The sequence below is a fragment of the Marmota monax genome, unplaced genomic scaffold (genome assembly GCF_021218885.2).
Source record: "Marmota monax isolate L192 unplaced genomic scaffold, Marmota_monax_Labrador192_F-V1.1 WCK01_AAM20220418_F8-fsc00011, whole genome shotgun sequence".
In the NCBI taxonomy this organism is placed as follows: Eukaryota; Metazoa; Chordata; class Mammalia; order Rodentia; family Sciuridae; genus Marmota; species Marmota monax.
Window position 1 is genome coordinate 20,429,280 of NW_026693082.1, and position 13,441 is coordinate 20,442,720.

The 13,441-nt window shown below is 35.6% G+C and overlaps 1 protein-coding gene across 1 annotated transcript; it reads left to right on the forward strand.

Moving 5' to 3' along the window:
* The first annotated feature begins 7,406 nt into the window (after positions 1–7,406).
* LOC124099015 (thyroid receptor-interacting protein 11-like) lies at positions 7,407–11,888 on the forward strand. The gene is given in 1 exon segment (XM_046453967.2): positions 7,407–11,888. A coding segment is annotated over 1 exon segment (3,339 nt). The 5' UTR covers positions 7,407–7,921; the 3' UTR covers positions 11,261–11,888.
* Positions 11,889–13,441: the final 1,553 nt, after the last annotated feature.

Consider the following 13,441-nt stretch of genomic DNA (forward strand, 5'->3'; position numbering starts at 1 on the left):
GACCTCTGTCTTCCAGCAACACCATACTTGCTTTTAGTGACCACCTAGTTAATTCACATCAGTTGATTAATCCACTGATCAGGTTATAACTCTCATAATCTAATCATTTCACTCTGGTTGTTCTTGCATTGTCTTATTCATGAGCTTTTGGGGGACACCTCATGTCTAAACCATGACACTTGTATTTTCCACATTCTTCATAATATCATTTAAAGAATGTTTTGAAAAAGCTGGTCCCAACAATTGAGTAAAAGAAGTGATGGCTTCAAAGAGTGTTATTTCCAATAGAATATTATAGACCTCACTACCTGTCAATCAGTGGACATCTGATGTGTCCTTTGATTTCTCTATGTATAAATATATATAGATGCATAGGCAAATTTTTAGATTTAAAATATAACTATATTTCAATGTAGATTAATACATGGAAGTTATAGATAAAAATTAACCTTAGATTCACTTGACTTTTGCTAACCAGTTGGCATCTGATTTTTTCATATAATTGGTAAATGCGCATAATAAGCTTGAAAGGGAGCTTAAAGAATATAACTTTTCCTTTGTATATTTAAAGTATAATTTGAGGTGGGAGTAAAATAGAGTCAATTTCACTGAAGGCCTAGGACCTTCCATAAGTTTTAATATGCTAAGGTTTATGTGTTTGGAACTATAGTCTTATAGTCTACATTTGTGCAGATACATGGGAATCAACTTACCAAAAGAGATGAAAGATCTATACAATGAAAACTCCAGAACCCTAAAGAAAGAACTTAAAGAAGACCTTAGAAAATGGAAAGATCTACCTTGCTCTTGGATAGGCAGAATTAATATTATCAAAATGACCATACTACCAAAAGCACTACACAGATTTAATGCAATTCTGATCAAAATCCAATGGCATTCCTCATAGAAATAGAAAAAGCAATCATGAAATTCATCTGGAAAAGTAAGAGACCCAGAATATCTAAAGCAACTCTTAGCAGGAAGAGTGAAGCAGGTGGCATCACTATACCAGACCTGAAACTATACTACAGAGCAATAGTAACAAAAACAGCACCAAACCAGACTGGTAAACCAATGATACAGAATAGAGGACACAGAGACTAACCCCCCCAAACAAAATTATCTTATATTAGACAAAGTGGCTAAAAACAGCATTGGAGAAAAGATAGCATCTTCAACTAATGGTGCTGGGAAAACTGGAAATCCATATGCAAAAAAAAAAAAAAAAAAATGAGATGAAATCTCTATCTCTCACCATGCACAAAACTCAACTCAAAGTGGATCATGATCCAGGAATTAAACCAGAGATTCTATGTCTAATAGAAGAAAAAGTAGTCCCTAATCTGCATCATGTGGGATTAGGCCCCAACTTCCTTAATAATAACTCCTATAGCACAAAAATTAAAACCAAGAATCAATAAATGGGATGGAATCAAACTGAAAAGTTTCCTCTCAGCAAAAGAAACAATCTATAAGATGAATAGACAGCCTACACCCTGGGAGCAAATTTTTACCCCCCACACATCAGATAGAGCACTAATCTCTAAGGTATATAAAGAACACAAAAAGCTAAACAGCAAAACAAAAACAAAAACAAAAACCAAATAACCCAGTCAACAAATGGGCCAAGGACCTGAAGAGACGCTTCTCAGAAGAGGATATACTATCAATCAACAAATATATGAAAAAATGTTCATCATCTCTTGCAATTAGAGAAATGCAAATCAAAACTACTTTAAGATATCATCTCACTCCAGTCAGAAAACAGCTATTATGAAGACAAACAACAACAAGTTTTGGCAAGGATGTGGGGGAAAAGATACACTCATACATTGTTGTTGGGACTGCAAATTGGTGCAGTCAATTTGGAAAGCAGTATGGAGATTCCTTGGAAATCTGGAAATGAAACCATCATTTGACCCAGCTCTCTTTCTCCTTGATTTATACCCAAAAGACTTAAAATCAGCACACTACAGGGACAAAACCGCATCAATGTTTATAGCAGCACAATTCACAATAGTTAAACTGTGGAGCCAACCTAGATGCCCTTCAGTGGATAAATGGATAAAAAAAAGTGGCATATACACACAATGGAATTTTACTCAGCAATAAAAGAGAATAAAATCATGGCATTTGCAGATAAATGCATGGAATTGGAGATGATAATGCTAAGTGAAGTTAGCCAATCCCAAAAAATCAACTGCCAAATGTTTTCTCTGATATAAGGAGGCTGACTCATAGTGAGGTAGGGAGGGGGAGCTAGAGAAGGAATTGGTGAATTCTAGATAAGGCAGAAGGGTGGGAGGGTAAAGGAGGAGGAAGGGGATTAGCAAGGATGGTGGAATGTGATAGACATCATCATCCAAATTACATGTATAAAGACATGAATTGGTCATGTCAACATACTGTATATACAACCAGAGATACGAAAAATTGTGCTGTACACATGTAATGAGAATTGTAAAGCTTTCCGTTGCCATTTTTTTAAAATCAATGAAAAAAAAGTGCTCTCTCTGGCAACAACATTGTTTTAGCCCTTTCCTCACAAAGGTGAATTCTCTTGGTGTTTAGACTATCATGGCTCCAGAAGCAAGGGGTAGTGTAGGCTCCATGGCAGGGGCTGCAGGAGGCAGCTGGCTCCCCAGGCTTTTGCCAACAAACATACATCCAAGTCTCCAAATGCATACTTTCCCCACAGCATGGCCCCAAACACTAATCCTCCAGTGGTGGGAAAACTAATGTCCAAGACTGTTTCCTCTTCCTTCCTTCCTTCCTTCCTTCCTTCCTTCCTTCCTTCCTTCCTTCCTTCCTTCCTTCCTTTCCTCTTTCCTTCTTTCCTATCTACTATTCTCTAGGTGGTATAGAAAAATAAATCACTTTGATGAATCTGTGGCCTCTTTGGACCTTTATATTCTGCATTTCAATAACAAAAACAGACAGGAAGAAAGAAATACAGGATTAGGTGAGACAGACAGAACTTTGATTATTTTCCAACCAATGATTAGTTGTGTAATAATGAACATGTCTATATCTTCTATGAGCTTTCCTTTCTTATAAAAAGGTGCCAAGGACATGCAATGGAGAAAAGATAGCCTCTTCAACAAATGGTGCTGGGAAAACTGGAAATCCATATGCAACAAAATGAAATGACACCCCCCCCCCTCTCTCAATATGCCCTAATCTTTATCATGTGGGATTAGGCCCCAACTTCTTAATAAGACTCCTATAGCACAAGAATTAAAATCATGTATCAATAAATGGGATGGACTCAAACTAAAATGTCTTCTCAGCCAAAAAAAAAAAAAAAAACAATCTGTAAGATGAATAGACAGCCTATATCTTGGAAGCAAATCTTTACCCTTCAAACATCAGATAGAACAGTAATCTCTAGGGTATGTAAAGAACTCAAAAAGCTAAACACCAAAAAAACAAGTAACCTGGTCAACAAATAGGCCAAGGACCCGAAGAGACACTTCTCAGAAAATGATATACTATCAATCAACAAATATATGAAAAAATGTTCATCATCACTAGCAATTAGAGAAATGCAAATCAAAACTACTCTATGACTTCATCTCACTCCAGTCAGAATGTCAACTATTATGCATACAAACAATAATAAGTGTTGTTGAGGATGTGGGGAAAAAGGTACACTAATACATTGCTGGCAGGACTGCAAATTGCTGCAGCGAATATGAAAAACAGTATGGAGATTTTTGAAAAATTGAGAATGAAACCACCATTTGCCCCAGCTATCCCTCTCCTTGGTCTATACCCAAAGGACTTAAAATCAGCATACTACAGGGATACAGCCACATCAATGTTTATAGCAGCACAATTCACAATAGCTAAATTGTGGAAACAGCCTAGATGTCCTTCAGTAGATGAATGGATAAAGAAAATGTGGTATATATTTTAGAATAAAATCTTGTTTATTCAGCCTTAAACAAGAATGAAATTATGGCATTTGCTAGTAAATAGATGGAGCTGGACCATATCATAGTAAGTGAAATAAGCCAATTCCAAGGAACCAAAAGCTGAATGTTTTCTGATATGTGGATGCTAACCCACAATAAGGGAGTAGGGTAGGGAAGCACAGAGGAACTTTGGATTGAACAGAGGTGAGTGAGGTGAGGTAGGAAGGATAGTAGAATGAATCAGACATTACATGGCTTGTATAATTCTACATAATGTACAACCAGAAGATCGAGAAGTTATACTCCACTTATGTGTGATGTTCAAAATGCATTCTACTGTCATGTATAACTACTTAGAACAAATAAAAAAATGAATTTAAAAAATTCTTTAAGTCAGAATCACAGCAAATAATCAGTTCCTAAAATAATCTAAATTATTTATTAATCTAAGTAATCTAAAATAATCTCTAAAATACATTTGTGATCTACTTCACAGTGTTACTGTGGCTCACTGTAAAGTCTCAATAAATACGAACTCTTAGAATTATGCTTTTTTCTTCCGTTGTTGTTTGTTGTTGTGCTGATGGTGGTTTGTGGTACTAATCATAGAACCCAAGAATGCTCTACTAGTAATACATTCCCATCTCCATTTTCCTTTTTACTTTTTCCTGGAACATGGACTCCTACTGACTGAGCCTCCTAAGTATAATTCGTTCTTTTGAAGAATATACTCTCTGTTTTTGAAGATATGGTAGAAAGAACATACATGATAATGAAAATATCCTCAAAATTTATTTTCCCATGTAGAACATATTTAGTTTCAACTTAAAATATTCACTATCCTAAACCAAATTTTATTCTCAGTGTCATATTCTATTCACTGTTCCATAAGGTCCAGGATGAGCAAGTAGGAATATGTTATGAAATGGCAGTAAGAGTTCCATGTTCCAGCATATGCTGGAGTGTAACCTGTGTATGCCAATGCGATCTCTCAGATTAGGAGAATGAATTTAATATGAGTGAGCAATACAATATGACTACAGTACAAAGCACTTCTCAATTTAGGCTGCACTATTACAAAGCGGCATCCCCATTACAAAACAGAATGGGCCTCTTCTATAAGTAGCCAATCGGGCTATTCTTCAACTATCATTTGTTAATATTCATCTTCTATAGGATTATGTTAAGGCAGAATATATCCAAAGAGATGTGAGTAGGATGGTGAAAGTGCTTGAACTTAAGCCACATAAGTTATTAGAGAAGAACCGGGAATAATTAGCCAAGAGAAAACAGTGCTTGATTTGGACATGGCTAAATATTTCCAGCTCTTTGAAACTCAACCATAGCTACTTTGTCAAAAACATAAGTAGATATATTATTTATGATGTTTCATAATCTATTTTTTCTCTTAACTCATTCAATGAGTTCATACTATTGGTTATATGTATTTTTATAAATTCTTTTTTCCATATGTATTTATACTTGACTTTCATATTTTATTTGTGTCAATCTAGTGCCTACCCTAATGAAGAGTGCTATATTTTAAATTCAGATTCAAAGAATGCATGAACTTTCAGAGAGTTTGGAGTTCTTGAACTTATTTGCCTAAATTGTGATGTGTGTATTAGAAATTACATAGTTTATACCATATAATACACATTTTCCTTAATAACCTGGGATAAATAAACCATATTCCTGTGGTTGGCTAATTATTATATTTTATTTATTTGTTATTTCTTTTTATTCTGCAATTTTTGAGGGGTGTGTGTGTGTGTGTGTGTGTGTGTGTGTGTGTATTCTCACTGTGTGGATAGGTTAGAAAAAATATATATTTATGTAATTTTACTTTCATTTAATTGCTTTCTTTTGCATCTGTTTATGATTTAGCCTTGTTTTGTTTTGACTTAGGTGGGATATAATTATATACAGGTTTGAACTGTTTTGATCTTACATTTGCTTGTTTGTTTCTATATTGGTTTTTGTCCTTAATCCCACTTCTTTAGTTTCTCTCCACCCCAATACCAAATTTTCATGCTCCCTCTCCTCTTTTGTCTTTTAATTACTTTTAGTTAATTTTTTTTGGTAATTCATTCTTTATAGTCAACATCAGCTACCTATCTCCTGATTCTCTTTTGTTTACTTAACATATTTCAAACTTTTCTTGCCTTCCTACCCTATTTTCTCTTTACTTAAGAAATTTCAACTGTCTAATAGAATTAGATAGTTAATGTAATTCATACCCCATTCATGTTGTTGTGATTATTGATAGAATACACGACATAGTAGACACCTGCTGTTTAATTCTTGATTGAGTTCATGATTTTTTATTTTTGGTATTGATGATACTGATGCTCACCTCAACATTCCTATATAGGTGGCAATTATTGCTATAGATGTCAAAGTGGACAGCAGACACTGTACAACTGTTGTTAACAGTAGTGCTATTCCTGGCTCCCACTTCCTGTAAGAGGGACTGGAAAGTGATAGGGACATTTCAAGATCATAGAGTCGAGATCTCACTGTGGAGCAATACTCACAACTCTGCCAAGTAAGTAACAGCAAATCTCACTCCACACATGATGATCTAGCCCCACCTGAGCCTTCACATTACTTCAAGGGCAGAGAATTGGGGAAACAAAACTCTCAAACCAAAAAACAAAACCCAAAAACAAAAAAAAAAACAGGTCTCAAGGAGGAACAATCAGAGGGGCATCTCAGGTTGCACATTGGATATCTACTCATAAAGCAAAAAAGATAACTATCCACAAGAGGACTTAAAAGAGGAAGGAGAATCTATCTAAACTGATGCACAAGTCCAACCAAGACCTCCGAAAACATGAGAAAATAGGCCAAAAAATCTCCTCCAAAATTCAGAATCTCCCAACAAAGGATCCCACAGATATGGAAGTAGATGAAATTTCAAAGGTTATAAAAATGATTATTAAAAATGTTAAACTAAAAGAAGATCTAACCAATGAATGAAGAAAGCTAATATTGGAGATCAAAGACCACTTCAATAAAGAAATAGAAATATTGAAAAGAAACCAGTCAGAACTCATGAAAATGAAAGACACAAATCACACATCACAATAGCTCAACTGTGGAACCAACCTAGATGCCCTTAAATGGATGAATGGATTTAAAAAAGATGTGACATATATACACAATGGAATATTACTCAGCAATAAAGGAGAATAAATCGTGGCATTTGAAGGTAAATGGATGGAGTTAGAGAAGATAATGCTAAGTGAAGTTAGCCAATCCAAAAAAACCAAATGCCAAATGTTTCCTTTGATATAAGGAGGCTGATTCATAATGGGATAGGGAGAGGGAGCATGGGAGGAATAAAGGAACTCTAGATTGGCCAGAGAGGGTGGGAAAAGAAGGGAGGGGGCGTGGGATTATAAATGATGGTGGAATGTGATGATCATTATTATACAAAGTACATGTATGTGCAAAAACTTTGTATAAAACCAGAGATGTAGAAAATTGTGCTGTATGTGTATAATAAGAATTGTAATGCATTCCGCAGTCATATATTAAAAAACAAACAAAAAAAAACAAACCATCATCAACAGATTAGATTTCATAGAAAACTTGAGTCCTTGAGGACAGAACTTCAACTTCAGGCCTCCAAGACAGGGTAAAGTGTCTCCGATGGGGATGTTCTGGCGGCCAGCATGGAGGTGGCAGGACCAGCTGGAGCTGGGGGAGTCACTAACTCTGAGGGAGAAGTCACCCAACCAGAGGGCTGAAAGTCCAGGGAGGGAGCAGAGGCCCCGCGGGGGGGACTGAGACCCTGGTGGCAAGTTTCTAGTCAAAGTCCAGGCCAGGCCTCTACCTTTAAGGCAGAGTGCCAAGGGGGCAGGAACCCTGCACTCCCCGGAATTCTGAATGCTTTGGTCATAATTGACCCCTGCAACGCTCCAGGACATTCAGCTGGAAGGTGGATGGTCATAGAGCGGTTTTTGGAGCACAGCTGAGGGCTCTCTGAAGCTCTAGCAATGTTTTCGTGGTTTAGAGGTCTAGCCTTCAGCTTGGGCCAGTTCTTGGGTCAGTTCTTGGCTTCCCCCACTGGCCAAGTCTCCAGCTGCATCATAGATATGCCTGTGGAGGTCTCCAAAGCTGTGGAAGACAGTTCACTTCGTTGTCGAAGAAAGAAAATTGAAGCCACAGAATCAAGGTTGAGATCAGAGAATACAAGACTTAAAAAGTATTGTACTGATCTGGAAAAAAAAGATGAAGCATCACAGATTCAAATAAACCTTCAATCTACAAGTTACCAAAACCAGCTGCAACAGAAACAGGTAGACATCAGCCATCTTCAAGCAAGCCAGATGGCACTACAGGAGCAGATGTTGAGCCTGCAGTCAGCTGCTCAATCAGTACCTTCAGAAGCCGGTGGTGTACCAGCAACCAGCGCACCTCATTCATTCGGTTGTGGACTCAGCCAGTATTTGTCACCTTTCCATGACGATGCCTAGGACTTTAGTTACATAATTTCATCACAACAGGAAATAAACAGATTGAAAAATGAAGTTTCAAGACTTGAATGTGAAGTTGGCCATTGGAGGCGTAACACGCAGGCACAAGGAACAAATGATTCAGATCAAAGTGAAATCAGCAAACTACACCATACAATTAAGGTACTGGAACAAAACCGAAGTCAGGACATGGATCATCACCAACATGAAATGTCCATTTTGCAGAATGCACATCAACAGAAACTGGCAGAGTTAAATCACCAGCATCAACAGGAGTCAAATGACTATGAAGGACGGATCGCAGAACTTGAAAAGCTGTTACACCAAGGTGACTCAGGAGTTACAGTCACTGATGAGTCTCAAGTCTGGGAGATGCAAAACACTATTCAGGTTCTACAAACTGAAAAACTAGAGTCCACAAGAAGAATCAAAGAACTTGAGGATACAATCAAAGTCATAAATAAAAAATTATCTTCTGCAGAACACGACAGAGATGTCCTGAAGAGAGAAAAGGAGCAGCTCAGTGTGGAAAAGAGACAAATAATTGAAGAGTGTGAAACCTTGAAAGTGGAATGTAGTAAATTGCAGCCCTCTGTGATGGAGCAGAGTGATCCTGCTGCAGAAAAGGGAACAATTTCTCCACAGAGTTCATCAGTGGGAGAAGTGTTCAGACTCCAACAAGCCCTGTCTGATGCTGAAAATGAAAGAATGAGACTGAGTAGTTTAAGACAGGATACCAGCCTTGCTGAAGACAATCAGAAACTTCAAATACATGTGCAAGTTTTAGAAAAAGAGAAGTCATTATTGAGTCAAGAAAAGAAAGAACTTCAGATATCACTTTGCAAACTGAGCTGGGAATATGAAGTCATTAAAAGTATGGCTTCAACAGACATGTATTTGAATGCACAAATACAAGACTTAACACTGAACTTGGAGGCTAAGGAGCAAGAGCTGTATGAGAGTATTAACGAAAAGGAAATGCTGATAGCTCAGTTAGAATATCTGTACAATGAACACCGGGAAGCCACAAAGCACATGAATTGGATAATAGATGAGCTATCAAAACAGCAAAATGAAGGAGATGGTCTAATCAAAAAGTTGAAACAAGATCTGGATGATGAAAAAGAGAGAGTTCATCAACTTGAGGAGGATAAAATGGACATGACTAAAGAGTTGCATGTACAGAAAGAAAAGTTAACTGAGAGTGCACTGAGCCTCTGTGATTTGCATTTAACCAAGCAGAAGCTTGAAGTTAAAGTCAAAGATTTAGTAGGTCAGCTACGTCAGTCACAAAAAAGTAGTTTAAACATCCAGCAGGAAAACCTGGAACTTAAGGAATACATTAGCCAAAAGGAAGAGGAACTATGTAGAGTTCGGAACAAGTTAAGACATGCTGTTAATGAAGACTCTCATTTTAAGGATGACTTGCTTAAAGAAGGGGAAGTCGAAATTACAAACTTGAAGCAAAATCTTGCAGAAGTAGAACAGCTCAATGAAAATTTAAAGAAAGTTGCTTTTGATCTGAAAATGGAAAATGACAAGTTGATTTCAGCATGTGAAGATGTAAGGCATCAGTTGGAAGAATCTATTGCTGATAACAACCAAATTTCTCTAGAAAAAGACACTATTATGGAGACGCTGAAAAGAGAGAAAGAACAGATACAAGTAGAACTGTGTCAGGCCAAAAAGAGACTGTTGGAAGAGGCAAACAATTACAGGCAGACCATTCAGGAACTCTCAAATGTATGTAATTGGAATACCTCTGCCTTACAGCTGGAACAGGAGCGTGTAGTGCAACTCAGTCAAGAGAAAGACTTTGAAATAGCAGGACTCAAGAAGAATATTGAGCAAATGGTTACTGATCAAAAAGAAACTAAGGAAATATTGACATCTTGTTTAGAAGAACAGAAGCAATTGATGCAACTAATAAATGAGAAAGAAGTTTTTATTGGCCAACTCAAACAAGAAAGTTCAGAACTGCAAAAGGATTTAGATAAGTGTTCTCAGGCCTTAAAACAAAATGAAACTTTAAGGCAGACCATAGAGGCAAAAGACAGAAGTCTTAGCTCCAGGAAAGAAGAAAACAGACATCTGCAAGAAGAATTGGAAAGACTTAGGGAACAGCGGAATCGAGTTGGAGCTGTGGCTGAGCCTCAAACCCTCGATAGTATCACAGAACTAGAATCTGAGGTATCTCAACTGAATGTCTTCAAGAATCATCTGGAAGAGGAAGTTACACATCATCAAAAGGTCATTGACAATCAAAACCAGAGTCAAATGCAACTACTTCAGTCTCTACAGGAGCAGAAGGAGGAAATGGATAAATTTAAATACCAGTATGAGCAGATGAAGGCCGCACATACCCAACTGATTTTTAAAAAAGACAAGGAAATTAAGAATTTGCAGAAAACCATGGAACAAATAAAAGCCCAGGGGCATGAAGAGAGACAGGACATTCAAACAGAGAATGCTGATAGTTTTCCAGAAACAAAAGTGAAAAGCCTTAATATAGAAAATGGGAGTGAAAACCATGCCATATGTAAAGCCAAAATGGAAAAATTTGTGAAAAGAATCAAAGAACGAATACTTGAGATTCAACTTTGTAATTCAAAGAATGTATCTTTAACCAAACAGATCAATCAGCTGTCTAAAGATGAGGTTGAGAAACTCACTCAAATTATCCAGCAGAAAGACGTGGAAAGACGAGCTCTTTGTGCTAGAATGTCTCCAGTTTCATACACTTAGGATGTCCTTGACCTCCAGCAGCAACTCCAGACCTTCAGTATGGAAAGAGAACAAGGATTATTTGTTAGTATCCATTTAACTATTTCAATTGGCTACAAAGTCACTTCAGGTTAAATTCAATTTTCTAGGTGTTAAATATAGCCATTTTGAGTGGGAAGATCCAAAAGTGTCCCCAACATACCCTTGAGACCAGATGAGCAAACTAGGTGTAATAGTTCTTTATCAGGACTTTTTGTTCAACACTGTCCAACTACTAAAACAAAATTACACTTGGAGAGCCCAAATATGAAATTTAGTGGTTCAATTCTAAGATTCTCTTTAAAATTCTTTAATCAAAACTTATCCATTTAACTATTTCAATTGGCTACAAAGTCACTTCAGGTTAAATTCAATTTTCTAGGTGTTAAATATGTCCATAAGGAAAATGGTTTCTACACGTTAAGTGTGAGTCAAACCAAAAGTCTTAATACATCAATCATTTCCAATGGAAAAGTTAATTTGTAAGAATGTATCATTAAAATCTGGACTGTTTATCTAAACGCTTCTCTGGGTTATCAAAAAGAGTATTTAAAATTAATCTTTTTTTATTTTTGTAAATTAAGATAAAAGATGAATCAAGAGTTTCCAGCTTGAGCTGGGTGAAAGTCGGAGAGGAGAGAAAGCAGATTATGTGGCAGTTGCTTCTCTGACACCCGTAGTTTCTAGAACCATTAAGAACATTTTTATTAAAATTAATTTAGTATGAAACAAATTTTTAAATATAAATTATATTATAATTAAATATAAATTAATATTATTACCTTTAATTTAAATTTATTTTAATAATTAATTTTGTGATAGTTTTATTACATTTAATTTAACTTGATTTTTTTGATGTAGCACTTAAAATTTTATTTGTATTGCTTTTTAATTTAATAAAAATTTATATTAAATTATAACATAATTTATATTTAAAATTTATTAAATTTTATTTAAATTAATTTAATAAAATGTAAAGAAATGAATTTAAATAAAATTTAATATATCTGATTAATTAATATTCATTACATAATTTAATATAAATTTTCATACAGTTAATTTTAATGAAAGTGTTCTTAGTGGTTTTGGAAGCTCCAGGTGTCAGAAAGGTATTTGTTGTATGATCTGCTTTTTTCTCTTCTCCGACTTCACCTAGCTTGGGCTGGTAACTTTTGATTTATCTTTTTTCTTAATTAACAAAAATCAAAAAGAGAAGACAAAATACCTGGTAGCTATAAATATATATCATCTTTTCTTCCTTTTTATTTCTTTTTAAAAAATTTTCTCTCAGTTTCAACTTTTTGTTTTTTTACACACAATAATTAAAATACCTAACATAGAAAAGAAGGCAAGAGCACTAAAAGCTGCAAGAGAAAACCATCAGGTCTCATTTAGGAGCAAGCCACAAAGGCTAACTTCTGGCTTCTGAACTCAGATCCTAAAGAACAACAAGGCCCAGAATGAGCTATTCAAAGAAAGCTCTTAAAGAAAAATTTTGTCAGTCAAGATTTCTAAATCCAGCAAAGCTCTTTCAAAATCAATGTAGAAAGAATTGCTTTACATGACATGGATAAGCTAAAAGAATTTATGATCACTGAAGAAGCACTACAAAAAATACTCAAAGATAAACTGCACAAAGATATACCCAAAAAATAACTCCCAAAGCTCCTAAATAGATGATGACCACGAGAAGAGCAACCAACTAAATGAAAATTAAGACAGAATTAAATGTAGTAAAGAAACCAAAATATCAGAAAATTACAAACGCATATTCATAATAACCCTGAATGCATCTGGCCTCAACTCCTCAGTTAAAAGACACAGATTAATGGATTGGATCAAAAAACAAAATTCAACTAAATGTTGTTTGCAAGAACCTCTATCACCAGCAGACAGGTCATCCAAGTATAAAATTAATACGGATTTTTCTGACTTTAATACTATAAATCAAATGTACCTAATAGACATCTACACACTATTTCACCCCCAAACAGCTGAAATGAATTTACCTTTTTCCAGAAGCTCATGGAATCTTTTCCATTATTGATCATATTTTAAAATGAGTACAGCTTGCAAAACGATATTTACTGAGCTCTGCATATAAAATGTGTTCATGAATTTGATGTGCTTTGAAAGAAACATGTGTTTTTCCAATAGCAAACAAGTATAAAAATACATCAAAGTATTGCTACAACTGCAGTTCCTAGAACCCATTATTTAAAATCCATTTTTTATTAAAATGTGACTCTATATTTTCAGAAACATGGGTTAATTGTA